This window comes from Rattus norvegicus, chromosome 1 (genome assembly GCF_036323735.1).
Source record: "Rattus norvegicus strain BN/NHsdMcwi chromosome 1, GRCr8, whole genome shotgun sequence".
Lineage (NCBI taxonomy): Eukaryota > Metazoa > Chordata > Mammalia > Rodentia > Muridae > Rattus > Rattus norvegicus.
The window spans coordinates 191728959-191755742 of NC_086019.1; the positions used below are offsets into that span (position 1 = coordinate 191728959).

At 47.6% G+C, this 26784-nt stretch overlaps 1 protein-coding gene and 1 non-coding gene across 5 annotated transcripts in view; one reads left to right on the forward strand and one right to left on the reverse strand.

The window, feature by feature from the left end:
- Bcl7c (BAF chromatin remodeling complex subunit BCL7C) overlaps positions 1 to 25793 on the reverse strand; it is a 51320-nt gene extending 25527 nt beyond the window's left edge. The window contains exons 1-6 of one of the 4 annotated variants that reach the window (XM_006230256.5): positions 25332 to 25767; positions 24776 to 24854; positions 24318 to 24426; positions 24061 to 24225; positions 22673 to 22758; positions 21854 to 22051 (exon numbers count right to left, since the gene is read on the reverse strand). In XM_006230256.5, coding sequence (XP_006230318.1) covers positions 21926 to 22051; positions 22673 to 22758; positions 24061 to 24225; positions 24318 to 24426; positions 24776 to 24854; positions 25332 to 25423 — 657 coding nt within the window. In that variant the 5' untranslated portion in view covers positions 25424 to 25767 and the 3' untranslated portion in view covers positions 21854 to 21925. Of the gene's footprint in view, positions 1 to 21853; positions 22052 to 22672; positions 22759 to 24060; positions 24226 to 24317; positions 24427 to 24775; positions 24855 to 25331 lie in introns of those variants that run through there. The other 3 variants (NM_001106298.1, XM_017588995.3, XM_017588996.3) reach the window with 3 other exon arrangements.
- On the forward strand, positions 25383 to 25457 carry Mir762 (microRNA 762). The gene has a single exon (NR_128681.1). It is a non-coding gene; the product is annotated as a microRNA 762 (primary transcript).
- Positions 25794 to 26784: the final 991 nt, after the last annotated feature.

The following is a 26784-nucleotide window of genomic DNA, read 5'->3' on the forward strand; positions in this document are numbered from 1 at the left end:
TGTCCATCTCTCCTATGTCATCTGTGCAGTTCCCAAATCTAGAAGGTCCCTGGGGAGTTCAGAGGGCAGCCGACTCTTGGGTAAGCCTCCAGGTTCCAATAGAAGCATCAGCAATTCCCTTCACTGCCCTAAAACTGGGCACTTGTCTGTAAAATGGGTGCTGTAACCCCTCTCTTGGAAGGGCCATCTTTAATGGGTACTTCCCAAGCAGCCATAGCCTGCCTCAGAGGACCCCAGCAGTCAGAGAACCCTAAAATACTGCCACTAAGGAGGGGGCAACAAACTGCCCTCCTTCACACTTTGTGTTTTTTTTTTTTTTTTTGTTTTTTGTTTTTTGTTTTTTGTTTTTTTTTCTTTTTTCTTTTTCTCGGAGCTGGGGACCAAACCCAGGGCCTTGCACTTGCTAGGCAAGCGCTCTACCACTGAGCTAAATCCCCAACATCCTTCACACTTTGTGAAGAATGCACTCTCCAGCCTGCCTCCATGTACTCCTCGAAGTACAAGAGAATTAACTTCTCTGCCTCAGTTTCCTCATCTGCAAAATGAATATGATAGCACTTACCTCATGAAGTCCAGATGATTCGTGAGATTAATTATGGGCTCGAATATCACCTGGTTCCTATGTACATATGCAATGCTCAGATGCTAACTAGAGTGCTCCTCCCTGTCTCTGTCCCTGTCTCTCTCACTAGGACTGCAGGCAGGCACCATCATGCCCAGTTCTAGGTGGTGCTAGGGATCACACCTGGGGCTCTGTGCAGTTTATCAGAGGGACTGCACCTCTAGTTCTTGAAGCTTAAACATTTTTAAAGTGTGTGCATGTGTGCATGAGAGCAGGGGTGGGGGAGAGAGAGAGAGATACAGAGACAGAGACAGAGACAAAGACAGAGACAAAGACAGAGAGGGTGAGCTACCAGGTAACAGTTGCTATTACTAGAGGTGTAGCTCACAGAGTGCTCACTTGTTTAGCCTGTGTGAAGGCCTGGGTTCCGGCCTCAGTGCTAAGGATGGACAGGAGCTGGCACTGAGGTTTGATTCCTGGCACTACTTAATGCCAGGTGTGGTAAGATACTCTTACAATTGCAGCTCTTAGGAGGAGGAAGAAGATCTTAAGTTCATGCCAGCCTAAAGACCTGGTGAAAAGGAAGAAAAGAAGGAAGTAGGGAAGAAGGAAGCAGAGGAGGGAAGAGGCTGACCCCAGCCTCCAGAGCAGCAGCATTAGGAATCCACCGCCTTGGTTCTGACCTCCGCCTAAGCCCACTGGGCAAGGGAACGAGAAACTATTCCACATTCCAGACTTTCGGCTACACTTCCTCGACTGCAGATGGGGTATGGGGTATCGGGAGTTCAAGGATGTGAGTTGAAAATACCAGCTGTGCTCATCCATCACAGCCACAGCCGGGAGAAGCAGGGAGGGCGTCCCTCAGATGATGCTTAGGATCCCAGCGGTGGCTCGAGGAAGGAGCACCTGCGCCCAGCTCTGCGCCAGCTGTGCTGCAGGGAAACTGAGGCCACAGAACCTCGGGGTGGGACCCCCAGTGCGCTCTGCAGGAGCCGGTGCCTCACCCTCTCTGCTAGGGCAGCTTGGCTTTACCTCACTAAGGTTTTCTGTCTCCACAGAGGCTGAGCAGGAGGCAAAAGCCAGTCTCTCCCTCTACAGGCTCAGTTCCTTGAATCCAACCGCTTACAAACCACCCCGCTCCTTCCCAAGTTCTTAAAATACACGAAAACCTCATCAACGCTCATTACAGATTTTACAGCGTGTTTGACTTCGCCACAGAATTTCCTACACTCCCTCAAGAGTGAGGATAACGCTGCAAGAAATTCAAATACAGTAGTAAAAGCTATGATGTTGAAAACAGTGGGGGACTGGCCTGGAAGCCCCACACTGTGGGAGGCTGGGTCAGAAGGAAGGTGAGTCCAGGGGAGCCTGTGCTATACAGCAAGAACTTGCCAACAACAGCCAATCCTCAGGCCTGGAACTCGGTTCACAGCATTCCTGACAAAGCTCATGCAGATGACCCTATGCTTGAGGTTCTAAGATCTAGACCAGCAAAGTGCCTGGACCAAAATTACAATGTGCACAAATTTTACCCAGGAATCCAGGAATGACCTAGATCTCTCCCTCTACCACTCAGATCTGTACCTCATAGGACAAAGGACTGGACAAGGACGCAACAACCCGAAAACCACGTCCGAATTTGAAGGAATGGAGAGGTTATTGTGCTTTTCCATTTCCTGTGTTTTGTAGGGGTTTGGGGGGTAACCAGCCGGTAATAGCCTTACAGACACTCTGCTAACTAATGACAGCCTTCTGACAGCCCAAGAGTGTGTGTTTTAAATATATTCTGACCTGACCAACTAGCCATGACGAGACGGCCCTGTTGTATGACTCTGTGATCATCCGATCTCTAATGAGAGTCTTCTAGACAGCAGAGGCAGACAAAAACTAAAAGCCTGAGCGTGCATGTACCGATGAATTCGCCGGCCTCCAAGTAAGGATCCGCACAGATCTGAGGCCTAAAATTTGCTATGTGTCCGGGAATGGCCACCCTGCCTGGTTTACACAGTGCTGGGGATTGGACCCACAACTTCCTGCACATTAGGCAAACACTGCACCAGCCACACCACACCCTAGCCCTGACACAGTATCAGAAATGTAACCTGAGGGCTGGAGAAATGGCTCAGCGGTTAAGAGCACCCGACTACTCTTCCAGAGGTCCTGAGTTCAATTCCCAGCAACCACATGGTGGCTCACAACCATCTGTAAAGAGATCCGATGCCCTCTTCTGGTGTGTCTGAGGACAGCTACAGTGTACTTATATACAATAAATGAATACATCTTAAAAAAAAAAAAAAAAGAAATGTAACCTGAACTCGAGTAGACTGTCACCAGTGAAGAAGATACGTTTGGCTTTGCCCGTTTGTCCTTAACCCGTGTCATCTGTACTTCTCATTGATGAGAAGTGACTGTCACATACAACAACACTGTGGCCTCAAAGAACAGATGTCCTAGTAACAGAGGAAGAAAGAAGTCCAACAACGTGGGAAGCACGACTTAGTTGGAAGGTCAAAGAACCTTCCAGAAGGAAGTGAGACAACCCCAAGGCCAGAGAGGAGAGTGCTGGGATGGGGAGGAACTTTCCAGCCAGAGGAACGGCAGGTGCTAAGTGAATCCGCCCCGGCAGCTTCAGAGTTTTGTTTTTTTTAATTTTCTTTTTTAATATATGAGTGCTCTATCTGCATGCCAGAAGAGAACGTTAAACCCTAGTAAAGATGGTTGTGCACCACCATGTGGTGTCTGGGAATTGAACTCAGGACCTCTGGAATTGAAGCCAGTGCTCTTAACTGCTGAGCCTTGGTTTTTAATCTTTTGTCTATCTGGTTTTTGGTTTTGGAGACAGGATTTCTTTGTGTGGCTCTGGCTGTCTTGGAACTCATTCTGTAGACCAGGCTGGCCTTGAACTCACAGATCCTCCTCCTGAGTGCTGGGATTAAAAGGCCGCCGCTGGCTAATCTCTCTCTTTTTTTTTTTGAGATGAGCCGCCCCATGAGCCGGCCCATGCTGGCTTCAAACTCACTGTAGGGCTGAGGATAACCATGAACACCTGACCTTCCCATTGAGTTTATATACAGCTCAGCCTCATTTGTCTGGCACACTAAAGAACTTGGTAGGAGGGCTCTGTAGGTAAAGGTAAGTGTGAAATGGCACAACTGTCTAAATGACTAGAGGACGCTGAGCTAAGAGAGGGGCTGAGGCTGATGGGCCAATAACCTGAGGCCACACAGGGGCCAACCTTGGAAGAGGAAGAATTATCGGCCCAAGGCCTTATCCACCAGGGAGGATTTGGTCTACAGCTTTTAGTGATAACATGTTGGGAGGGACACCAATGTTTCCAAATTTGTACTCTCAAGGGCAGCCAGGACTCCAGATTTTTTTTTTTTTTTTTTTACTTTTTCTTTTTTTCGGAGCTGGGGACCGAACCCAGGGCCTTGCGCTTGCTAGGCACGCGCTCTACCACTGAGCTAAATCCCCAACCCCAGGACTCCAGATTTTTATATGGCTTTTTAAATGTTTTCAACCCAGTGAAGATTACATAAGCCAAGTAAATCATGCCCATAGGCCTAAAAGTCGACGCCCTTTGGTATCGCTTGGGGAACTTTCAAAATCCGAGGCCAAAGCATAGGGAACCATGAAGGGTAGTAGTGGACCACTCTGGAGCTTAATAAAAATTAATTAGGCTGGGAAGATGGTTTCATTGATAAAGGCACCTGCCTCAAAGCCTGAAGACCTGAGTTCTATCCCCAGAACCCTGGAAGGAGGCTCCCAAAAGTTGTCTGCTGACTTCCACTTGCAGACTGCGGCATGGGAACACACACAGAAACACAAGAGGACACACACACATACATATACTATTAAATATATGTTGGCGTGATGTTCTCATACTCTGTGTGAAGATATGTCTCTGCCTTTGCCTGCCTAAGCACCTTCTGACTGATTAAAATAAAATGTCTATGGCCTATAGTAAAAGGCGGTTTAGTAATGTGGGACTTTCGGAGAGAGAGAGGAACTTTGGGAAAGAGTCAGGCTCTGGCAGTTCAGTCAGCCAACACTGAGGAAGCAGCAGGCCAGGAAGGAAGGAGAGGTAACTAACCAGCCATGTGGCAGAGCTTAGAATAGTATAAATGGGATAACTGAGATCCGAGCTGGGGTCAGCAATGCCTGGCTACAGGGCCAAAAGCTCATAAGTAAATAGAGTCTCTGTGGGACAGTCACAGAAAGGCCCACATTACAAATGCAGGCTGGTGAGATGTTTCAACAGGTGACAGTGCTTGCCACTAAGCCTAGTGACCTGAATTTTACCTGGGTGCCCACATAGTGGAAGGAGAAAACCAACCCTTCCTGGTTGTTCTCTGACCGTCACTGGCAAGCAGCGCGGGTGTGCTGAGCTCACATACACAGTAAATAAATGTGAAACCGATTAACTATTAAGTATATTGACAGTTTTTTGTTTTTTTGTTTTCCGAGCTGGGGACTGAACCCAGGGCCTTGAGCTTGCTAGGCAAGCGCTCTACCACTGAGTTAAATCCCCAACCCCTATACTGACAGTTCTTTTTTTTTTTTTTTTTTTTTTTTGGTTCTTTTTTTTTTTTTTCGGAGCTGGGGACCGAACCCAGGGCCTTGCGCTTCCTAGGCAAGCGCTCTACCACTGAGCTAAACCCCCAGCCCTACTGACAGTTCTTAAGGCCCCAGTCTGACTGATAGGTTGTATGCTCGGCCTTCCTGTGGAGCTCTCCCCACAGGAACTCACTCCCCATGTTCTCTCCTCCTCCTTCAGCTCCAGCACCCCCGGACCTTGTTGCCAGGCACTTCCTAGCTCAGGGGTTTCACACCGGCTGTTCCCTCTGCCTGAAATACCCCTTACTCAGACCTTCACAGGCCTCAGAGCGGCAGCTCTCAACTTGCTACACCTTAGATGTCCCGCATATCAGAGATTTGCATTATGATTCATGACGGTATGAACTGCAGTTATGAATTAGCAGAGGAAATAATTTTATGGCTGGGGTCACCACAGCATGAGGATTTGTATTAAAGTGTTGCAGTGTTAGGAAGTTATTGCGTTAAACCTAACTCCTTTCAGGCTTTTCTTCAAACACTGCCTCGGTAGTACCTCTTCTGGCCTCTGTACTTAAAACTGCAGCCGGTTCTTGCTCCCGTTTCTCTTTTTCTGCAGAGAATTTCCAAAGTACCCTCACAAGCCACACAAAAATGCTTTAGCCACAACAACCAGCATGTATGACTGTTTTCCACAAGATTATATCACTAGGGACATTATTGTTTTCTCACTTTGTGTTCACACTCTACAATGTCACACAACAACGGAAAAGCCCAAGATGTATTTCTCTGGACATCTCCTCTTCACTATGGGACATTATGAATATCTTTCTGACTTCCTATCAGTGGCCCTGATATCCCCAGGGCAGGTCTTTTCCTGTTAATGTTGCATCCCCAGGACCCAGAGCAGTGCCCAGGAAACAGTAAGTACACCAGGCTCCGTGACACCAATTCAGGGAATCCGTCTGCCCTGATGGAGCACCCAGGCTGACGGTGTCTCAGGCTGACATTTACAAGGCCCTCAGGGCAGGAGACAGGACCACCATGGAAGGTCAGAGGCAAACTTTCCCAAAGCCAAGGTTTGAAAGACAAGAGGGACCTGGCAGATGAGGGGTGAGGACTGGGCTGTGGCACAGGGGAGAGCAGAAGTGAAGCCTCAGAAGAGAGGCCATGAGGAAGGGCAGCTGGTGAAGTCGCTGGTGTAGCAGAGGCCCTGTCCTACACAGAAGGGGCAAGACAAGAAGGCTGGCAAGGGGGCATAATGGACAGGAAGGGCTGCCAACTTCAGAGCAGAGGAGTTCAGGCCAAAGCGGGGCAAGAGTGAAGCAAGAAACTGTCAGGAAGCTGTCGAGGTTTCTCTTGGCACTTGAAGCAGAGCAAGGCTGGGGGTTCGGCTCAGCCATTGGAGTGTCTGCTTAGACTGCACAGACCCCTAGTTCAACCTTCAGCACTGCGTGAAACCATCATGGTAGTACGTGCCTGTGATCCAAGTACTAGGGAGGCAGAGGCACGAGAACCTGATATTTGACGTCAACATCCTAGGCTAATATGATGATTATTTCTGTTAACTTGACTACAACTGGAACTAACAAAAGCCAAGCAGGCACACCTGTGAGAGAGTTTTCTTCATTGGATCATTTGAAGAGAGAAGACACACCCTAAATCCAGGTCACACCTTCTGGTGGCAGCCTATAGGAAGGGCACAGAAAGAGGAAGCTTTTGTTCCTTGCCTTCATTCTTACTGGTATCACGGCCTACTCCTTCAGGATTCCTGTGTACCAGCCCAGACATCCATCCGACCTCATGTACTGAACAACTATTGGATTCCTGGACTTTTCCATCAGGAGACAGACACTGTTTAACTAGCCAGATGACACCTTGGAAGACATTCTAATAAATCACACACACACACACACACACACACACACACACACACACACACACCCTCTAGTGAACCGTGACTAGTACTGATTGTGGTACCAGGAGAAGTTTGTTCCAGAGTAACAGAAGTATAAAGATGCACTTTTAAAAGAATCTGGAGCAAACCTTCCAATGTGCTGACAGTTACTGAAGCCTCTCTTGAGAAGCATGGAGAACAGTAAACGTATAAACCATTTGACAAACTTATCAGGATAAATGCATCTGGTAATCCTGATTCACCTACTGAACACTTATGGACTTTGGACAATTTGTAGAGAAATATGGAAAATAACAATGCTGTGTGGCTGTCTGGATGAACTGCCAAAGGAAAGGAATGAGCCCACACTAAAATGAACCAACGTCTAGGATCTCGGGACATGGTAACGAAGAGAAGAATGTAGTGACAGAATTGACCAGCTTCGATGCCCACAGTCCACAGGTTCTCAAATGAGCCCTGGGAGAGAATCTTCTCTCCAGCAGCCACAGAGCTCCAGTTGCTGAAAATCAAACCAAAGCCCTCATAAGATTGGCAGAATTACAGCGAAAATCCAAGTCCCAGCCTGGGATGGTATCAGTGGGATGGAGATGTGTGGACCGACCCTCCTGAGGCTGAGAGCTTTGAACCTTCAGAGTCTCAAGAGTTTATTCTCACCTGAGGAAGAAGGTGAACCCTCAGCAGAGAGTACCCCACCACCACCACTGTGGGGCGAGAGGAACCGCGTCACCAGACAGAAAAACCGGAAAGGAACCCTGGCAATTCTTTCTTCTTCTTCTTTTTTTTTTTTTTTTTCTTTTTTTCAGAGCTGGGGACCGAACTCAGGGCCTTGTGCTCGCTAGGCAAGTGCTCTACCACTGAGCTAAATCCCTAACCCTTTTTTTTTTTTCTTCTTTTTCTTCTTCCCCCCCCCCCACCCCCCCCCCCCGGCAATTCTTATGATTGAAAACAGTAGGCATTTGACTCTATTCCTGACTTGGTTCCTGTCCTGGAGCACATGACCTTGACACCCCACTAAGAGGGCCTTGGCAACCTGTCACAGCATAGAGCCCAGAGTTCTCCGTGCTAATGAAGTATGTAGATGGGCCCCAGTAAGCTTCCCTACCCAGACAGTCCCTCCCGCACCACGCTGAGTAAGGGCTATGCATCCATGTTTCTACCATGAATAATCGGTTTAGACAAGCAAGGACTATCTCTCACTAAGAACCACAGTGGGGGGAAGCCTTTGTTACTGGGCCATGCCACCTAAGTCTCCCACAGAAGGCCCCTCTGACTCAACTCCTCCAGGTTCCCAGCAGCCTCTGGGTGCACAGGAGCACGAGAACCACAGCCTCTGTCCAGCCTGCCCGAGACACACAGCAGAGTCCCAGCACCCCAGCTGCATGGCTGAATGTGGACCCCCACACCCCCACCTCACCACCTGAAATACTGCCTTTTCTGCTTCTGCCTGAGAGGAAATTAACCCTTCATCATCGGTAAAAAACCACCAGTGGCTCTCCTTTAAAGAAAGGCCAGGCAAGACAGTACTGATGTCTCCCAGGCCCATTAACAGTTGCCTCTAGACCCATGCACCCAGACTTAAGGGTAGGCAGGCCAAGGAGGAGACAAAGTATGGTCCATGAGGAGGTGTGATAGGCTACTGAAATTTGCTGGTTCAGTCAAGCAGAAGTCGGGGGAGTCTGTGTGAGGATGGGTCATAAGACTGTGGGATAATAGAGGAAGGAGCACAAAGCTGGGTGTGGGGAGGGGCTGGACAGCTGGCTTAGGGGCCTAGAAGTGCTGACTGCTCTCCCAGAGGACCCGAGTTTGAGTCCCAGAATCTCATGGCAGCTCACAACTGTAACTCACACGTGCGGTGCACAGACGCATATGCAAACAAAACACCAATAGACATGAAGTAAAATTTAAAAACCGGATCAGGCTGAGTTTATTGATATGGGACCACTGAGTTGAGATTCTAGGTTTAAAATGGAAGCTTGCACAGTTACGAAAGGCGTGATGGCCATCTTTTTTTTTTTTTTTTTTTTTTTTTTGGTTCTTTTTTTTTTTTCGGAGCTGGGGACCGAACCCAGGGCCTTGTGCTTCCTAGGTAAGCGCTCTACCACTGAGCTAAATCCCCAGCCCCGGCCATCTTAATCTCAGTACTTGATGGGGCCAGAGGTAAGTGGATCTGTAGAGAGAATCTTTATAGACATCACCTGTCAATGATAAAGCCGATAGCCAATGAGGGAAGGCAGGGAATAGGAGGTGAAACACTGGCAGGAAGAGAGGATTCTGGGAAATAGAGAATAAAAGGAAATGCAGAGAGAGACTTCGGGAGGGAGTCGAGGAAAACTTGACGTAAGAGGCAGGCTGGGACTGAATGAAAGGTAACTAACCATGTGGAAGACAAGAATAGTGAGAATGGGTTAAATATGTTACAAGCTGGTCAGGGAATGACCAGAGCTTATGGCCTACGCGCCTAAGTTTCCTAAGTTTCCAAAACCATCCTGTGCCGTCTCTCTAAACAGAACCTCTGTGTACTGTGTGGAGACACCACCTGTGATAAAAAGCTGATGGCCTATTAGCAAAAAGTCAGGAAACAGATGGGAATCCTGGTAGAGGCAGGGTAGAACCCTGGGAAGTTAGTCAGGCGTGGGGAGATTTGCCACCCTGACTCTGAGGAGACGGACCCTGAAACTGAGGAGAGATAACCAGCCACGTGACACCTATTAGAATAGGATAAATAGGTTTGTAAGTTCTGAGTCAGTCAGGGGACAAGCCTAAGCTTATGGCCCAGGCATTCATTCATACATTAAGAAACCTCTGGGGTTGGGGATTTAGCTCAGTGGTAGAGCGCCTGCCTAGCAAGCGCAAGGCCCTGTGTTCGGTCCCCAGCTCTGAAAAAAAAGAAAAGAAAAAAAACAAAAAACCTCTGAGTTATTAGTGAACTGGGGCCTGGGTAGGGAAAAAGCAAAACCCCACAGTCACAAATGGCATCCAATGTAAAGGCTCTTATAATCCAAGCTTACAACCCCAGAAAAAGTCACGGGTGGAAGGCAGGAAAAAGAAGCAAATGCAGTTTCATAGCTGGGCAGGAGGCAAAATCCCTTCAAGGGAGCAAGGGGAGGCCAGTAAAGCAATCTTCGGGCAGCAGAGAACAGAAGCCTCAGGCACAATCCACAGGCAGAAAAACTTCCCAGAGTTGGGTGGGGCGGATGGACTCGGCTCCCAGCTGCCCCTGGCAGGTATGGGGCTCAGTTCTCACTGAAGAGCAAACAGCTACTGAAGCCCCAAACTCTGCAAGGGCTGCACTTGCCTCCATAGACACGTGCTGGCCTGTGCAGCCTGCCACCTCAAGGCCCAACCATGTCTCAGAGTTGGGGAGGGGTCCAGCATCTCAGCTCCCGACTCCGGGCTGCTATCCACCAACTTGTGATGCCAGCCACAAACACGTGGGAGGCAGAAGTGCCTGCCCCTGGGAATGAAAAGGCAGGGGCAGGGCTAGTCACAGCATGGGAAGCACAAACCAGACACAGACTGAGAGAACACACGGAAGAAATCCGAGCACAGCCAAACTTCTAACCAGGTAAAAAATGTTTGAAATTATGCTGTAATGATAAGGAGGGGAAAGACTGGGTGTGGGAAAATATAGGCAGGCATAAAGAATTTAAAATTAACAAAATTAAAAGGGTAAGTAAGATAAAAAAAATCAGTAACACAGAACTTTTGGACTCGTGTATATAAAGCCATTTTAAATGGCTTAAAGGTAGAAACAAAAGAGAGATACCTGACCTAACTGAAACGGGCACTTTGCAGTTATGGTTATTATGATGCTAGTATTTCTTACCCTAGCCTTAATAGCCGTAGTGGTTTTATATACCTTCTCAAAACACGGGCTCCAGTGATACAAGAAAAGGAGAAACTTGAAAACTGGATACAGGCCTTAGAAGGCAAATTAGAAAAAATTATAAGTAAAACTGAGGCAAATGCTAAGATAGTAAAGACACAAGAGAAAGAGAGATATGAAAAATGAAGACAGGCCTGAGACGAGAGAGAGAAAATTATAAATAGAATTGAGGATGATCCTAAGATAGTCACAGGAAATAAACCAGAGCCTACAACACCACCACATAACGAAAATCAGGAAAGTCAGCCAAAGGTTGTTAGAAAACCAACCTTAGCTTATCCAGGTAGTGTGAGACACCTGGGAACAGACAGTGGCCACCCTCAAGAAACATTTGGATGGGGGTTGGGGATTTAGCTCAGTGGTAGAGCGCTTGCCTAGGAAGCGCAAGGCCCTGGGTTCGGTCCCCAGCTCCGAAAAAAAAGATCCAAAAAAAAAAAAAGAAACATTTGGATGGCATCCACAGATACACTGGATTTGAAAAAAATTAAGGAAAGTGTCACCAACTATGGTATGCAGTCACCATTTGTGAAGCAGATATTAAATTCTTGGGCAATTCAAAATAAAATAATCCCTCAAGACTGGAAAGATATGACAAAAGCAATATTGGAACCTGGTCTGTCTGCAGTTACGATGGTGTCCGTGGAGGAGAGAAGAGGGTAGGGAGACGGAACAGAGACAGAGAGAGAGGTACCTATCACCATCTCTCAAAATCAGCCTAGGTGATGGTCATTTTGCTGAGGTACAGATCCAAGTCATATATGATGATACCACCTTGGCTCTTAGGTTACGTGGCAACTTTAAATGGTGGGGCAAGGCTGAAGAACAGGAAAAGGACTAGAACCATTTACTCAGGCTGTACAAGGTCCAAAAGAAGCATTCGCTGACTGTTCACAGAGACTGACTGCAGCTGCAGATAGAAGGGCATCAGATCCACACACCAGGAAAGCACTGATTGAATCTTTAGTTTTTGAAAAAAACGCTAACTCTGAATCCAAAAAGGTCATCAGGCCCCTAAAGGCAAGATCAGCACCAACAGATGAACAGATTAGAAACACAGTTCCTATTGGATCTCATTCATCTGATATGACTTTAATAGGAGAAGTGATCTCTAAAGGTTTTAGGAAAAGCCAAACTAAACTGTCAAATGTTTTAACTGTGGCAAGCAAGGGTCATTTTAAAAGAATTGTAAGCACAGCATTTCTTCAAACAATGTTTTTTTTCTAGAGATAATGCAAAAAGAAGGCCCTAGCCCTCAGGAATATGAGAACGTTTGGCAAAGGTGGCCACTGGACCAATGAATGTAAATTAACCAGGGACAAATAAGGTAGCCCCTTGTCAGGAAATGTCCCAAGAGGCCCTGATATCAAATTCAAGTCAGCCATCTCAGGTCAACAGCTGAGAGACTCATCTTCAGAACAATTAAACAACACTGCTCTGGTTATGGTCAACATTAGTAACCCAGACATCAAAGTCAGAGTAGCTTCAACAGACCAAAAACCTGGCTCAGGAGAGACCAAAGAAGTATTTTGGCAAACTTCTACAAACGATAAGAGACCAAAGTCAAAATTACAGCCAGACAGAATCGAGATTGAATCTTCAGACTTTGAGAAAGCTAAGATTGAATACAAAAAGGTTATTAGAGATTTAAAGACCAGATCCACACCCATTTACGAATGGATTAAAACTACTATGGATATTGGATCTAATTCGTACAGTTCCGCCATGCTCAGAAAGACGACTGCAAACCGATGGACAGCTCAGAATCGTCAGTGCTTTGGCTGTGGAAGACCAAGTCATTTCCTAGAGGACTGTAAGCAAATGGTTTCTAAGAGTAATACTTCCTATAATGATAAGCCATGAAAAAGGTTTCCTGAGACATGTAAAATATGTAAACAGTGGACACAGGGCTTATGAATGTCGATCAACAAGATATCCAAGGCAGTTTCTTACCTTCAAAAAAGGCCCAGCAGAAAACGACATGACCTACTCACTTCCTGTCAGCCAAGAAAAAAACTGCTCTAGAGAGCAGCTAGAAAAATTAAAGCCTAGGGAACAAATAGTGAAGCTCAAAACTGAACTCACCATTTAAAGAGAGGTGGCTCAGCTGTTAAGAGCACTGACTGTTTTTCCAGAGGTCCTGAGTTCAAATCCCATCAACCCACATGGTGGCTCACAACCATCTGTAGTGAGATCTGATGCCCTCTTCTGGTGTATCTGAAGACAGCTACATGTACTTATATAGAATAAACGGAGCAGCTCCAATAAATAGAACAAAAGATTCCAAAGATTCCAAATGTTTGGATAGCTTTGGCCCCATAGACTGGTGTTTGAATGCTTGGGCCACAGGGAGTGGCACTATTGGGAGGTGTGACCTCCTTGGAGGAAGTGTATCACTGTGGGGTGGGCTTAGAGCCTTCTAGTGCTCAAGTTTCTTTTTTTTTAACTTTTTTTTTTTTTCGGAGCTGGGGACCGAACCCAGGGCCTTGCGCTTCCTAGGCAAGCGCTCTACCACTGAGCTAAATCCCCAACCCCTAGTGCCCAAGTTTCATAAGTGTGAACAAACAAAAAGAAAAAACCCAAGGCACAAAATACAGATATTTTGAAAACTTTTACAGATTATCAGAGGGCAAAACTAAAGGTATTTATAAATAATATTAAAATTAAAGGAACGGTAGACACGAGAACAGACACTACAAAATCCTGGCCCCCAGTATTGGCCTCTTTGAGAGGTAGATACTCAATTTCAAGGAGTTGTAATTTTATACCAGATAAGGCAAAATATAAAATAACTTAAATACCCAGGAGCTGAGTGTCGAATAGAAAAATTAAAGCTATCCATGGCAGATACAGCCGTAAACTGGTGAGGAGGAGACCTGTGCTGTACAGGAAACAGAGTAACACACCTCAGCTTCAAGGACTAGCCGTAAAGCAGGAGAGATTCCTGGTCTCAACGACAGTTACAGACTGGCCAAACTGTCCACAAACTAGACACAAAAGTTGGCTCTCAAAATATATAGGGAGGAGCACTGCTGATGGAATAATTACTGGCTTACTAAATGAGATGGCTGATTAAAAAAAAACCTAAACAAAGGATAATTGAGTCTTTTCTTTTCCCCATACAGAAATAAAGGATATACTAATAAAAAAGGGGGGGGGATTTGAACTCTCCTAGAGATAGATTATATACACTGGATTTTTTACAAGGACTGAGATAGATCAGCATATATGCTATAACTTCAGACTGGAAGAAAGGAAAGGTGTTACATTGGAGAAGAGGTTTTGTCTTTGTTTCAACAGCTAAAGAAAAGTTATGGACTCCTTCAAAGTGAATAAAATTAAGATTTGAACAGGGGAGAACCCCTGAAGATCCTGGCTGCAGACATGAAAGAAATCAAGAAGACCAATGAAACAGTGACATGAACTGCTCATCCCTCTCCATGGGAGCAGCTCCGAGACTCGCTGAGATGTGAAAATGTCTCCAACCAGGGCTTCAGCTAAGCATGAATAAGTCTTGTTGGCTACAGAATCCTCAGGACTTACCATGCCATCCTCTCAAATGGCCTACAAATTGATATTAGTTCAATTATACGATCTAAACCGACTTATGAAAGAAAGGCAGATGCCTTCCCTGCTCGTACAGAGAGCAGAGTAGAAAATCATCACTGTGCACACCAGACACTTACACACACATTGATGAAGAAATGTATATTTACCTGCGAAAGTTTATGTTTACAGACATCAATGCAGCTAAAACGATCACAACAAGATTCACCCTCAGGGATGCTGAAAAGGATGGTAAGACACTGAGACATTAGCTTATTCCAGCATCCTGCTTCATCCGGCGTCAATAGCCGCTTCACCAAAACTCGCTTCCAGGACAGCTTCAGAGCTGCTGACCCCAGTTAGTCCAGCCTCTCAGACTGTCCCAGGCAGGAATTCATTTAAGCCCTGCGCTTCCACAGCACAGAGACTGGACAGCACACGTTACAGCTACCTTTCTTAAGACTGACAAATATCCTAGTTTTCTTCCAGCCTCCAAAAGAAAACTACGACACACTCACACAGCAGAAAGCAATCTTATGAGGACGCTGCTACGCCTGAGAAGTGGGTGGATGCTGTTTGGTTGGTTATTGGATGACAGATGTTAACGGGGGTTGTTTACACACTGTTAATGGACTTGGTCAGGGAGGAAATAAAGTAAGGAAGGTTAGAGTCAATGATTTCCTCTTATCTTTTTCTTCCCTCTGTCTAAGGGGAAATAATGGGAAGAAGGGTGAAAAGGGGTGAAATAAAGGGGGACATAGGAATAATAGGATAAAGGGGCAGATTACTGACTCCGCTTTTAGGCCAAAGAACTCCTACAAGCCAAATAGTTTTACACTGGTATGGACTTTAAGGTTATATTTTGCTACAATATGCCATGTGTATATATGTATACATATATATGTGTGTGTGTAATACATATAGCATATTATATATGTATGTATTATAAACATATAACACATGTATATATGTTTCAACTCGTTGCAGGTATTGTACCTATGTAAGTCTTTAAAACACAATATTAAGTTCTAGTCCTTTTGAAAGCTGCTATTAGAAACTGTTTAGGATAAATTAAAAAAAAATGCAAGTTAGGAGTTAGTCGACCAAACTTATGATCATTTTAGACACTAATTTAGTTAACTATAGAAATATATTTCCTAGGTTGAACAGATAGTAAGTAGCTAGAAACAAGCAGTGTTTGCCTATTCAGATATACTATAGATAGTCTTCAAAAACCCTCAGAGATCCACAGAAAATGGCAGAAATGTTTTATCAATAAAATACTTTTCTTGACATAGACATGTGAGCTCCTGTCAGCACCCCCATTCTTCAAAGAAGATGACAGACGACAAGCATCGAGAACCTCCATTGAGTTTGCTTCAAATGTTGCAAGCAAGCCACAGGGCAAGACTGCCCTTGCTTCAGCTGCTGACAGTATGCTGCTCAAACTGGACAAACAGGATGCAGGGAAGTCAACAGCTGAGCTTTTCAAGGACAGGGTAGGCAGGTCCTTCTTAATTCCTGCTTCACGAAATGACCTGTCGGATGTTCTGAATGAGAAGGCTGAGGACGGATGCTGCAATGACTAAGAGAAACTCTGCAACTGTCCAGGCAGCCAGCTGTTTCTGTCGTTTCTACAGATTTGGAAGCTGATTGCTCTGAACTTCCTGCATTTTATTCCTCCTCAGATCTCTGATAAGGCTGAAGACTAGACAGTCTTAAGCTTAAATTGTTTAGGATTTAAGAAAATGTTTTAAGGTCTAAGAAGCTTTTCTTAGGCTTATAAATATGTTTTGATAGAAAATGTTTTATGTACAAAAGTCTAATTCACCAAGATAGGATGGATAATAGAGTACTTTATCCAAGGTTGCTAAATACAAATGGACTGGACATTGTGAATACAACTCTTTTTTTTTTTTTCTTTTTTTCGGAGCTGGGGACCGAACCCAGGGCCTTGCGCTCGCTAGGCAAGCGCTCTACCGCTGAGCTAAATCCCCAGCCTGTGAATACAACTCTTACCTAACAGTTCTCAGAATCGTTCTTATTGTATATAGTTTACTGATATATATAGTAAGAGCCTTATATTGAACTAAAAGGGGGAGATGTAGAGAGAATTTTTTGTGTTCTGTGTGGAAGCATCACCTGTCAATAAAAAGCTGGTGGCCTATTAGCAAAAGGCAGGGAACAAGAGGTGGGAGTTCTGGTAGAGAGACAGGAACTGTGGGGGGTTAGGCAGGCGTGGGGACATTACCCACCCAGGCTCTGAGGAGACAGACATAGGAAACTGAGGGGAGGTGACCAACCATGTGGCACACAGGTTATATGAGTTACGACAGTCAGGGAACAACCCCCATTTATGGTTTAGGCATTTTTTCATACATAAAAAGCTTCCAAGTTGTTACTCAGGAACTGGGACCCAGGTAGAAAAGACCACAGTTACATCTCTCAGCTCCCTCTCCAGCACTGTGCCTACCTGCTACCATGCTCCCCACCATGATGATAATGGACTAACCCTCTCAAAAAGGGAAACAAGACCACAGTTAAATGCTTTCTCTTTTCTAAGAGTTGCCCTGGTCACAGTGTCTCTTCACAGCAGTGGGACAGTGTCTAAAAGAGGTTTCAAATGTTGATTGGTCGGTTGAAGCATCTATCAGAAGATGGCTTACTCAAAGAGTTGGAGATAGATGCCTGATATCCCTTGGCTTTGTGTTGACGAAGGGATTTTAAGGCTCAGGGAAATTGCAGTGCTAGAGTGGATACCTGTGTAAGACCTAATCCTCCACAGTGGGAAGGCCCAGGAGGCCCTTCACGAATCCTATAAGATGCAAACTGGTGACAGGGACACCAGCACATTTGAAGGGTTTTGTTGTCACCCTTTTCCTTGTGCCAGACCTCAGGGTTGGAGACGCTGCTGCTCAGGGGATGAATTAAATGCAGTGGATTTAATTGGGCCCTGAGGGAGCAGGGACCTAATAGCAGCACTGAGTTAACAAAGACAAGATAGTCACAGTTATTGTAATGGGCATCACAGACAAAGCAATGGTCATAAAAGCCTGCCCCATAATGGTCAGCATGGGCAAAATGAATTTTATTGTGGCATGACTTGTATGGACGTAGGAACTGGCCAACCAATCATGGTGTTTCCAGGCATCAAATAGATAGGAGGCCTACCATGTTTTTCTTTGACCTATATAAGCAGAAAATTCCTCAAACAAATAAAAGAAAGGCTACATTAAATCATGATCAAGAGGGAATCTCAGCCTGTGAACCAATTTTTAGAGTCAAGCCAGTTTGCAGACTCAGAACCCCTTGGATGAGGGAGTGGCCAAGTTCCACTGAGGAAGGATCTTGATAAGACAGTTTTTTTTTTTTGGTTTTTTTTTTTTTTCTTCTCTTTTTTCTTTTTTTCGGAGCTGGGGACCGAACCCAGGGCCTTGCGCTTGCTAGGCAAGCGCTCTACCACTGAGCTAAATCCCCAACCCCTTGATAAGACAGTTTTACTGTTAGCCTTTCGACTGTTCTTCCCCAGAGGGACCTATGGTCTTTCAGTAGGGAAACTGTACACTAGGGAAAGGAAACTATCAAACTTTCTGGGGTCTCTTGGATACTGTTGACACTGCTTCTGGGAAATCCCTAGAAACACTGTGGCCCGCCAGTTAAAGTCCCGGTTTATGGAAGCCAGGTGATTAATGGAGTTTAGGCTGAAGTCCAGTGAGTTCCTGAATTTATCCTGTGGTTATTTCCCCAGTCCCAGCATGTATAATTGGGATAGATATACTTAGAAGTTAGCAGAATTCTCACACTGGTTCCCTGACCTGTGGAGTGAGGATTTTTATGGTTGGAAAGGCCAAATGAAAGCCACTGAAGTTGTCTCTCTACCATGGAAAATAGTGAATCAAGGACAATATGGAATACCAGGAACAACTGCCACCATCAAGAACTAGGAAGTTCTGGGGAAGAGAGGTTCCCGGATCTGCCTTAAGCTCTCCTAGCTGGCCTATGGAGAATATTTTGGTAGGAATGTATTTGCACAGATACTCGTGTTTTCTTCCCTCAGTTTCTTTATCATATAACATAACATCAACTGAGATAATATCAATGGTTCTCATATTTAAGTTATGAGATACTAAAGTAATTTCCATCAAGGGACACTGCCAACTATTCTAAAATATATAATGAATTTGTGGTTGTACATGTTAAAGTTATATTGGGTTGGGTATAATTATCCCCTGGTTATTGTTTTCATCTGCACATAAGGAGATATGATGGTGTGTCAAGCTGATAAATGATGGACCTGTGGCTGTTTTGGTTGGCAATTTGACATCTGTGAGTTAACTGAAACCCGAGTGGCTGGACACGCCTGCAAGGGATTTTTGCTGGTTGGATCATTTGAGGTGGGAAGACCCAGCCTCAATCTGAGCCACACCTCCTGGTGGCGGCCTCTATAAAGGACATGAAAGAGATCCCAACTACAATGAAGACCACCTGAGACATCCGAGACTCGTACTGAACAACTACTGGATTCTAGAACCTTCCACTGGGAGACAGCCATTGCTGAACTAACTGGACAACAGCTTAGAGGTCACTCACTACATTACCGTTACATCTATTCAACCAGCTGCGTTCCTGGAGAGAACCCCGACTAACAGGACTACCCCGTAACAGGACGGAGACTTAGGACATGCTGGCTCAGGAACCCCCACCCCTGGGGTGGGGACAATGGTGGGCACAAGAAATGGAAAGGATAAGGAGATGAAAATGAAATTAAGGCCCACGTGACAACTCAGAGGTTCTGTCACCATTCAGTCATTTGAGTCTGGAGGCTCAGGTCAGAATCTGGGGGAAGGGATTCACTTACGAATAGGTGTAAGGCAGGAAGGTATCGTTTCTTTCCATAAAGAACAACCTAGAACAGGGCAAAGCATGTGCACTCCAGTGACATGGACCAGGGGCAGAGTGGGGAGGAAGGGAGGGCACAGCATATGTGCACCAGGGATGTGACCAGAGAGGGAGTGGGCTCCTAGGCCAAAGCAGGGCTGGAGGTGTTGGACACAGAGAAAGTAGGAACCAACCTCCTGGGGGCAATAGCCAAGGCCTGTGACCAGGAGAGGATCAGACATGGTGAGACTGGACTTTGGTCTTTCAATGCTACTCAGAAATGGATACCGGCTGCCAACCGAACCCTGCCCAGCCTCGCTGATGGGCAGGTCTTTGATGCCTGCCCAATACCCTCTCTGTAATATGGGAAGAGGAGGAGAAGAACTGTCATTTACTAAGTTCTTATAGTGCATCCATCAGTCAAGGGCTCTCTCTGCATGTAATTCCTCACTTAATTCTTAGAATAGTTTCACCAGGCTCACATTACTATCATCCCATTTTACAGATGACAAAACAAGGCAAATGAAAACAAAGAGATACATCACACTGAGAATGACAGCAGCAGCTGGAGAGAAGGCTCAGTAGCACTTGCTACTTTTCCAGAAGAGGACTCAGATTCTTAGGACCCACGAGGTGGCTCACAACTCCAGGTCCAGGATGTGTGGAACTTTTAGCCTCTGAGGGCACCTGCACTTATGCGCACATATCCGTGTACACACACACACACACACACACACACACACACACACACACCTATGTTCAGAGTTTAGGTGCACTTGTTGCTCTTCCAGGAGACCCAAGTTCCAGTCCCACCTAAAAACTGTAACTAGAGGCAATGTCGCCTTCTCCTGGCCTCCTCTGGCACTGCACACACATGGTAACAAGGATACTTGCAGGCAAGACACCCATACACATACAATAAAATGAAAAAAATAAAGAAACTGGATGTAGACAGTGAAATTCAAACTCAGAACTTAAACTCTGGGCTGTCATATTGTGCTGCTAAGCCACACAAGGCACTTTACAGTTTGTAGAGCCCTTATATTACTTGATGGTGTCACTGAGGGGTATAATGAAATGACTCACACACCCAGAAAATGGCAGATTACCACAAGTGGCTACTGACCCTTCAGAAGTGTCCACGTCCTAAGCCCCAGGTTACTTTATATGACAGAGGGGTTCTCAGACAGACTAAATTCCAAGGTGGGGATGGGGGTAGAGGGTACGGGTAGGGAGTGGATACTTAGGCAAGCAAGTATGACCACAGGGGGCCACATGAGCAGCAGGAAGGCCAGGTAAAGAGATGGAAGGAAGTTACAGCCAGGTTGAGGAGAGGACAGGCCCAGCTTGAATCCATCCCTGGACATAGGTAGCTTCTAGAAGCTGGAAAAGCCAAGAAAATGGATTTTCCCTGACGACCTACTGCAGGAGCTGGCCCTGCAGACACCTACCCTAGCCCAGTGACACTGATTTTGGACTTCCGACCTTCAGAATGTAACACTACAAATCCGGGTAGCACTAAGCCAGTCACTTTCGGTCACCTGTTTCTACAGCAAAAGGAATGCATGCAGTCACACTTCCTAGTCAACCCTGGCTCCATTATTACTTCAAGAGGTGCTTGGATGGTTCAAGTGATGCCTCCCTAAACTGCAGTCTCTGTTTCTGTTAATGATTAAAACAGGCTAACTCACCTGACCCTGCTTCTCTGACAAGTACACACTGAGGAGTGCTTATGTGGATGAAGTTTCTCACCAGACACTGACTGGGCTGAAGGCGGTCAGGGACAGGTAGGGGTGGAGTGGGGAGTGAGGCCTCATTATCACCCCATTGGTCAAGTGAACCACCTGAGAGTCAGAGAGTAGAAATGACTAGCCTAGAACCACACATACAGTCACAGAGGAACTCAACAATCCTCCTGCCTCAGCCTCCTGGGTGCTGGGATTACAGCCCTGTTTATTTACTCAGTCACTCACGAAGCATTTGCTAGGCTATGTCCCCAGTGTTAAGCTAGGAATATCTAGGGATCTAGTCCTACCCTTGAGAGGCCAGCAGCCTGAAAGACAGAAACACAGACTCATGCTCCCCAAACAGCCTGACAAATGTTGAGACAAAGGGAAGGAAGCTGAAAGGGCTATAGAAACTCAAAGGTAATGATCCTGATGGAGCCTAGAATCAGGGAAAGGCATCTAGGAGGAGAGACATGATGCTGTGGCTTCCTGAGGGCAGGGAGGGGCTGGGTGCTTCCTCTGGGCCAGTGTTCCTGTGAGTGAAATGGGGAGTGAAGTGTGAGTGAAGAGCTGCTGGGCCCTGGGGAGGGTAAAGGTCGTTGAAGTGCAAGGCGAGGGTGCAAGGGAGGAGAGGTCCTGGCTCAAGCCCTCACCCCATGTGTAATCATGACATGAATACAGGTCATCTCAGAGCCTCGGTGACCCCATCTGAGGAATAGAGCATGAGCCAAAACTGTCTCCAAAGACCCTCCCCAGCCTTGACAGGGAAATGACATGACACAAAATTACAAAAGGGTCTTTATTTATAAAAAGCCAAAGGGGCCCCTGGAGCAACAGGACAGGAGGCAGGCAGCTTCTCAGGGGTCAGGGGCATTTGGACAGATGCGCTTGAGTGGGGGGGCGCCCTCCGAGTCCTCTGTGTCACCCTGGGCTGCCTCAGGGACAGGTGGCACTGGCTCAAAGACAGGGTAAGCTTCAGGGGCCTGAAGAGGAAGGGCGGACAGGTGTGAGCTCCACTCTAACCCAAGAGCACAGCCTCCTAGCCTGACTTTTCCACTCCACTCCCCTGGGAACCCAGAGTTTGGCCCAGGACCAAGTAACCAGAATGTAGGGTAAGGCACCAAAAACAATTACACTCCTGTCTGGGGCGGGGGGGGGGGGGGGAAGGACCTGATTTTTTCTGAAAAGCAAATCAAGGTAGTCCTTGTAGGGGAAGGTAAGGCAATGTCTTAGGCTAAGTTTACAGCTCAGGATGTGTGTCTGTGCGATGCGGGGGACCCAGGCTCTTGCGCATGCTTAGGAAGTAAGTACCACCAAGCCGAATTCTGAGCCTAGGTTTTTTTTTTTTTTTTTTTTTTTTTTTTTTTAAGTCCTTAGGGGAGCACCAAGATCATTTCAGGCTTCTAGTGCTCTTCTATCAGCCATGATCAGCCCTCAGGGTGGTGTCTGCAATCCTCTCCTTCACCCAAGAATCCAACCTCCAGCTAAGCCTTCTGTGGGCTCTAGGTCCACGTCTCCCTCCTGGAGCCTAGAATGAAGTCTCCCTGCTTCCCCAAAGCCTCCAGTCCCCACAAGGCCAGAGTCCGGACTCTGGCCTCTCTCACCTCGGCTTCTAGCAATTCTGGAACAGGCTCCTCCTTGGTCAGCTTTGGGGGTTCATCAGTACCTCCTGCAGGTGTGCCCCCTGGATCTGTAACACCAAACAAAGAGACACTTCCTGAGCAGCTACTCTGTGCTGAGAGAGTGGACCAGGGGCAAAGGAAACAGACAGGCACTGGTCACACATGATGACATTGTGGGGGCAGAGGGGTACCAAGTTGCTGAGGAAGGAAGACTCAAGTTGGATCTTGTCAGTAGGGAATGAGCCAGGAGGCAAACGGAGGTAGAGTAGAATTTAGGCAGATAGAAATATGTGCTTAGTGACCACAGACTCTCAGTCATCCGCAGAATGGAAATAGTGACAGTAACACCATGAGAGGCTGCTGTGTGGATCAAGTACACGGCACATAGTATGTGCTCAAGAAGTGCCAGCTAGCAGTTTCATTCATTCATTCATTTCTGTGGTACTAGAGATGGGGCTTAGGACCTTAGGCATGACAGACAAGCACCTGCACTGGGCTGCATGCCCTGCCCCATCATTTCATATTAGCGAAAGTATTTGGGACAACCTAGGTGTGGTCCCAAGCCCCATGTCATGGTGTTCTTGACAGGGGAACAATTTCAGTAGCAACAGTTTATAAAGGCCTCTGGTTCAAACGAAGGAATCAAAGGCCACGGGAGCCAACGAAGGACACAAAGCAGGAAAATGGCCGATTGGAATCTGCTCTAAGAAAGCTGTAGCATGTGGAGGCGAGAGCCAGTGCAAGTGAGAAGTGAGAAGGGAGCGCCAAAGGCACGGGAGTCAGCCATGCCTGGGAAGGGGGGGTGGACTACAGGAAGGCCGAGGAGCTGGCGCACTGGCTCTGCAAGTCTGGGCATCTTTCTCTGGATGTTGGGCTCCTCGTGTATAAATAGGAATCATCATAGGATCATTGGTTCCATAAAATGTCAGTGAGGGTTAAATGAGAAAACAAACCACAAAACATTGAAGTGCTCAGAAGAATGACTAACAGATAAGTGGTTCTGTCAGCTGTTAATCTACGGTTACTAATCCCTAGGGTTATCAGAATTATTTAGTTGCCGAACATCTATTATGCGTCCCACATGAACCAGATCAGTGTGTCTGACATGAGATGGTAACAGAGAGGCAATAAGCAAGCAAAAAGTACATTTACATAAAGTTTTCAGATGGCGACACGCTCCCTACAAATCCAAGATGCCAAGGAATGAGCCAGGCACAGCCAGAGGTAATTTCTGCCAGGGTCAGGAAAGGTTCCCTGAGGGAGGCAGGACGGGGGAGGGGGGGGGGGACACAACACAATATAGAAACACATACAAGGCGGTAGGTTCAACTCTGGTGAGGAGAGGACTCCCAAGAGCCACATGGTCCTACCTCTCTCTTGGCCCAGTTGTGGGGGCTGAGTATCTTCTGTAATCACCTCTGGAGGTCCAGTTGGTGATCCAGGGCGACTGGGCTGGGGCGTCCCCCCAGGGCTGGGCTCCGTGCCCTTTTGCAGTGAACCTTCGGAATGGAAACTCTGATTGCTGTTCTCATCTGCTGAAGCAAAAGTCAAGTTAGTTGGCCAGAGGACCCCAGTGGCTTCTTTCAGCACCCAGCCCCCCCACCCCTATTCCAGAATCTCTACATACCATTGAGATCCAGCAGGATGAGGGGGCCACCCCCTCTGGGACTGGTGCCCCTACCACGCCTCTCCCGGCCACGAGATCTCTCTGCCCCTCCTCCTGCCCGCCGCCTCTCCTGAGGGTTAGAGAAGTAAGATCAGAGCTAGTTTGTCCAGGGAGCTCTTACAAAGTCCTTCAATTCAAATAAGGAAACCTAGGCTCAGAGAAGCAAAAGGTGCTGCCTCAGGTTGTGTAGGCCGAGTTAGGTCTTGAACTTGGAGAAAGTGTGTGTGTGTGTGTGTGTGTGTTTGTGTGTGCGCGCGCGCGCGCGCGCGCGCTTCCGTGCTCATGCCCCCTAATAATCGTTACCATCTGCCTGGGCTCCACAGTGGAGTCTCCAAGCCGACTGAAGGTGGAGGCCAAGGGGAGGGAAATTGCTTGAGGTTGCACAGATGCAAGGCATGTTGGGGGTTGGGCTTGCTCACCTCCTCCTGGGGATCCACCACAGGCACCCACTTGAAGATTCGAAGGGAAGTGTCACCCACAGTCACCCAGCGCTTCTCCCTGTGGGAGGTCAGGAGACTGGGTCAGGGAGGCCCAAGGGTGAGCCCCACAGACTGGAGGTCAGGGAGGTGTGCTAGGGTACGGACAGCTTCGTTTACACGGCATAGAAGCAGAAAGAGCCCTCTAAACCCCAGGGCAAAGCATAAACGGATATAACTTGGAGCTGCGGTTTTGCAGACACCTGGGGCACTCAGCAGGGCGCCACCAAGGCCTGCCCAGGCACTCAGGCAATGAAGACCCCGGGCCAAGCTTGCGAGAGTGTCAAAAGCTTCAGGGGGCGGGGCATAGATGAGGGCTCCCGCTCAGGGAAAGCACCACTCCGGACCACGCTTTGTAGACCTCTGGGAATTGCCAAGGAAAGGGGGCGCCCTGTCGATTTAGATCACAGCTGGTGGGCGGGGGCAGCGGGCCAGGAAAGGGCGGACGCGTTTGGAGGAGGTGGCTTGGCTGTATCCCTGACCCGGGGGCAGCGCTCACCATCTCCGGACCTTCTCGATGGTCGCCATCACCTTTTTGATGTCATCTTTGGCCCGGCTCCGGGTCTCGGCCCGCACGGTCCGGCCGGCCATGCTGGCGGGGCTAGGGCCGGGACAGAGCCCGTGGTGGGGCGGCCTGCGGTCCGGCGATCTCAGGCTGCGCGCCAGGCCCCGGCGCCGCTCTTTCGGCCTGCCGTCCCTCCGGGAGTTGGCCGCGCCCTCCCTCGCTCCCCAACGCCTCCGCGCGTCCCCGCCTGGCTTCCTGAGACCGCGCCCCGCCCCGGCCCGTCCCCGGAGCGGCCCGGGCGGCGCGGGCGGCTAGAGCCCCGGCCTGGAAGCCCGGCCAGCTCCGCCCCGGCCCGGGCCCGCCCCTCGGGGCGCACGGACGCACAGCGCCCTCTGCCCGCCGCGGAGAGGGAGAGCTGGGGGGCAGCGGTGCGGCTGGACGCGCGCGGCCCGAACGAGGCGGTGCGTTCCGGCCACGTGGGCACAGGGGTGCGCGAGAGGGACTGTCCTGGTGTGCGTCCGCGGCGGGTGGGCGTCCCTGAAATGCTCTGTGTGCGCGCGTCTGCCCTCTCCAGGCTGTTTGATTCTAAGCTGCCCAACTTAACTTGTTCATTCATTCATTCATTCATTCATTCATTCATTCATTCATTCATACATTCATTCATTCATTCATTCATTCATTGAACAGTTCCATTAACAGCGCCTAGTACAAGCCAGACTCTGCGAGTGGAGAGCCGGCCTCCTCAATCAGAATGGCGGGAGTGAAAAAGACCATGTAGATGAAGTAGCAGAGGAGCAACTTGCCATTCCTTGAATCAGGGTGTGTAATTGGTAGAGATAGTTTGGAAAACTGGCAGTCTTCCATTGAAAAACTTATGCCAACCCCGTCTTCCAACAGTTTCCACTCCCAAACTAGCAACACTCAACAGAAGGAATATGTGCTGCCTCTTTTTTGTCAACTCGTCACAAGCTAGGGTTATCTGGAATGAGGGAACCTTGATGGAGAAAACGCCTCCATCATGTTGCCCTGCAGGTAAGTCTATGGGGCATTTTCTTTTTTTTTTTTTTTTTTTTCTTTTTTTTCTTTTTTTCGGAGCTGGGGACTGAACCCAGGGCCTTGCGCTCGCTAGGCAAGCGCTCTACCACTGAGCTAAATCCCCAACCCCGGGCATTTTCTTGATAATAGTTGTTGTGGGAGAGCCAGACCACTGTAGGCAGTGCCACCTCCGGGCACTTTAAGAAAGCAGACTGAACAAGCCTTGGGGAGCAAGTGAGTAAGCAAAGTTCGTCCAAGGTTTTGCTTCAGTTCTGGCCTCCTTCAGTTCCTGCTTTAAGTTCCTGCCCTGACTTCATAACAGACTATAACTGCAAGCTGAAATAGATGCGGTGTTTATCACAGCAATAGAAACCTCACTAGGACGAAATGTGTCTGTATGAACACCAAGATA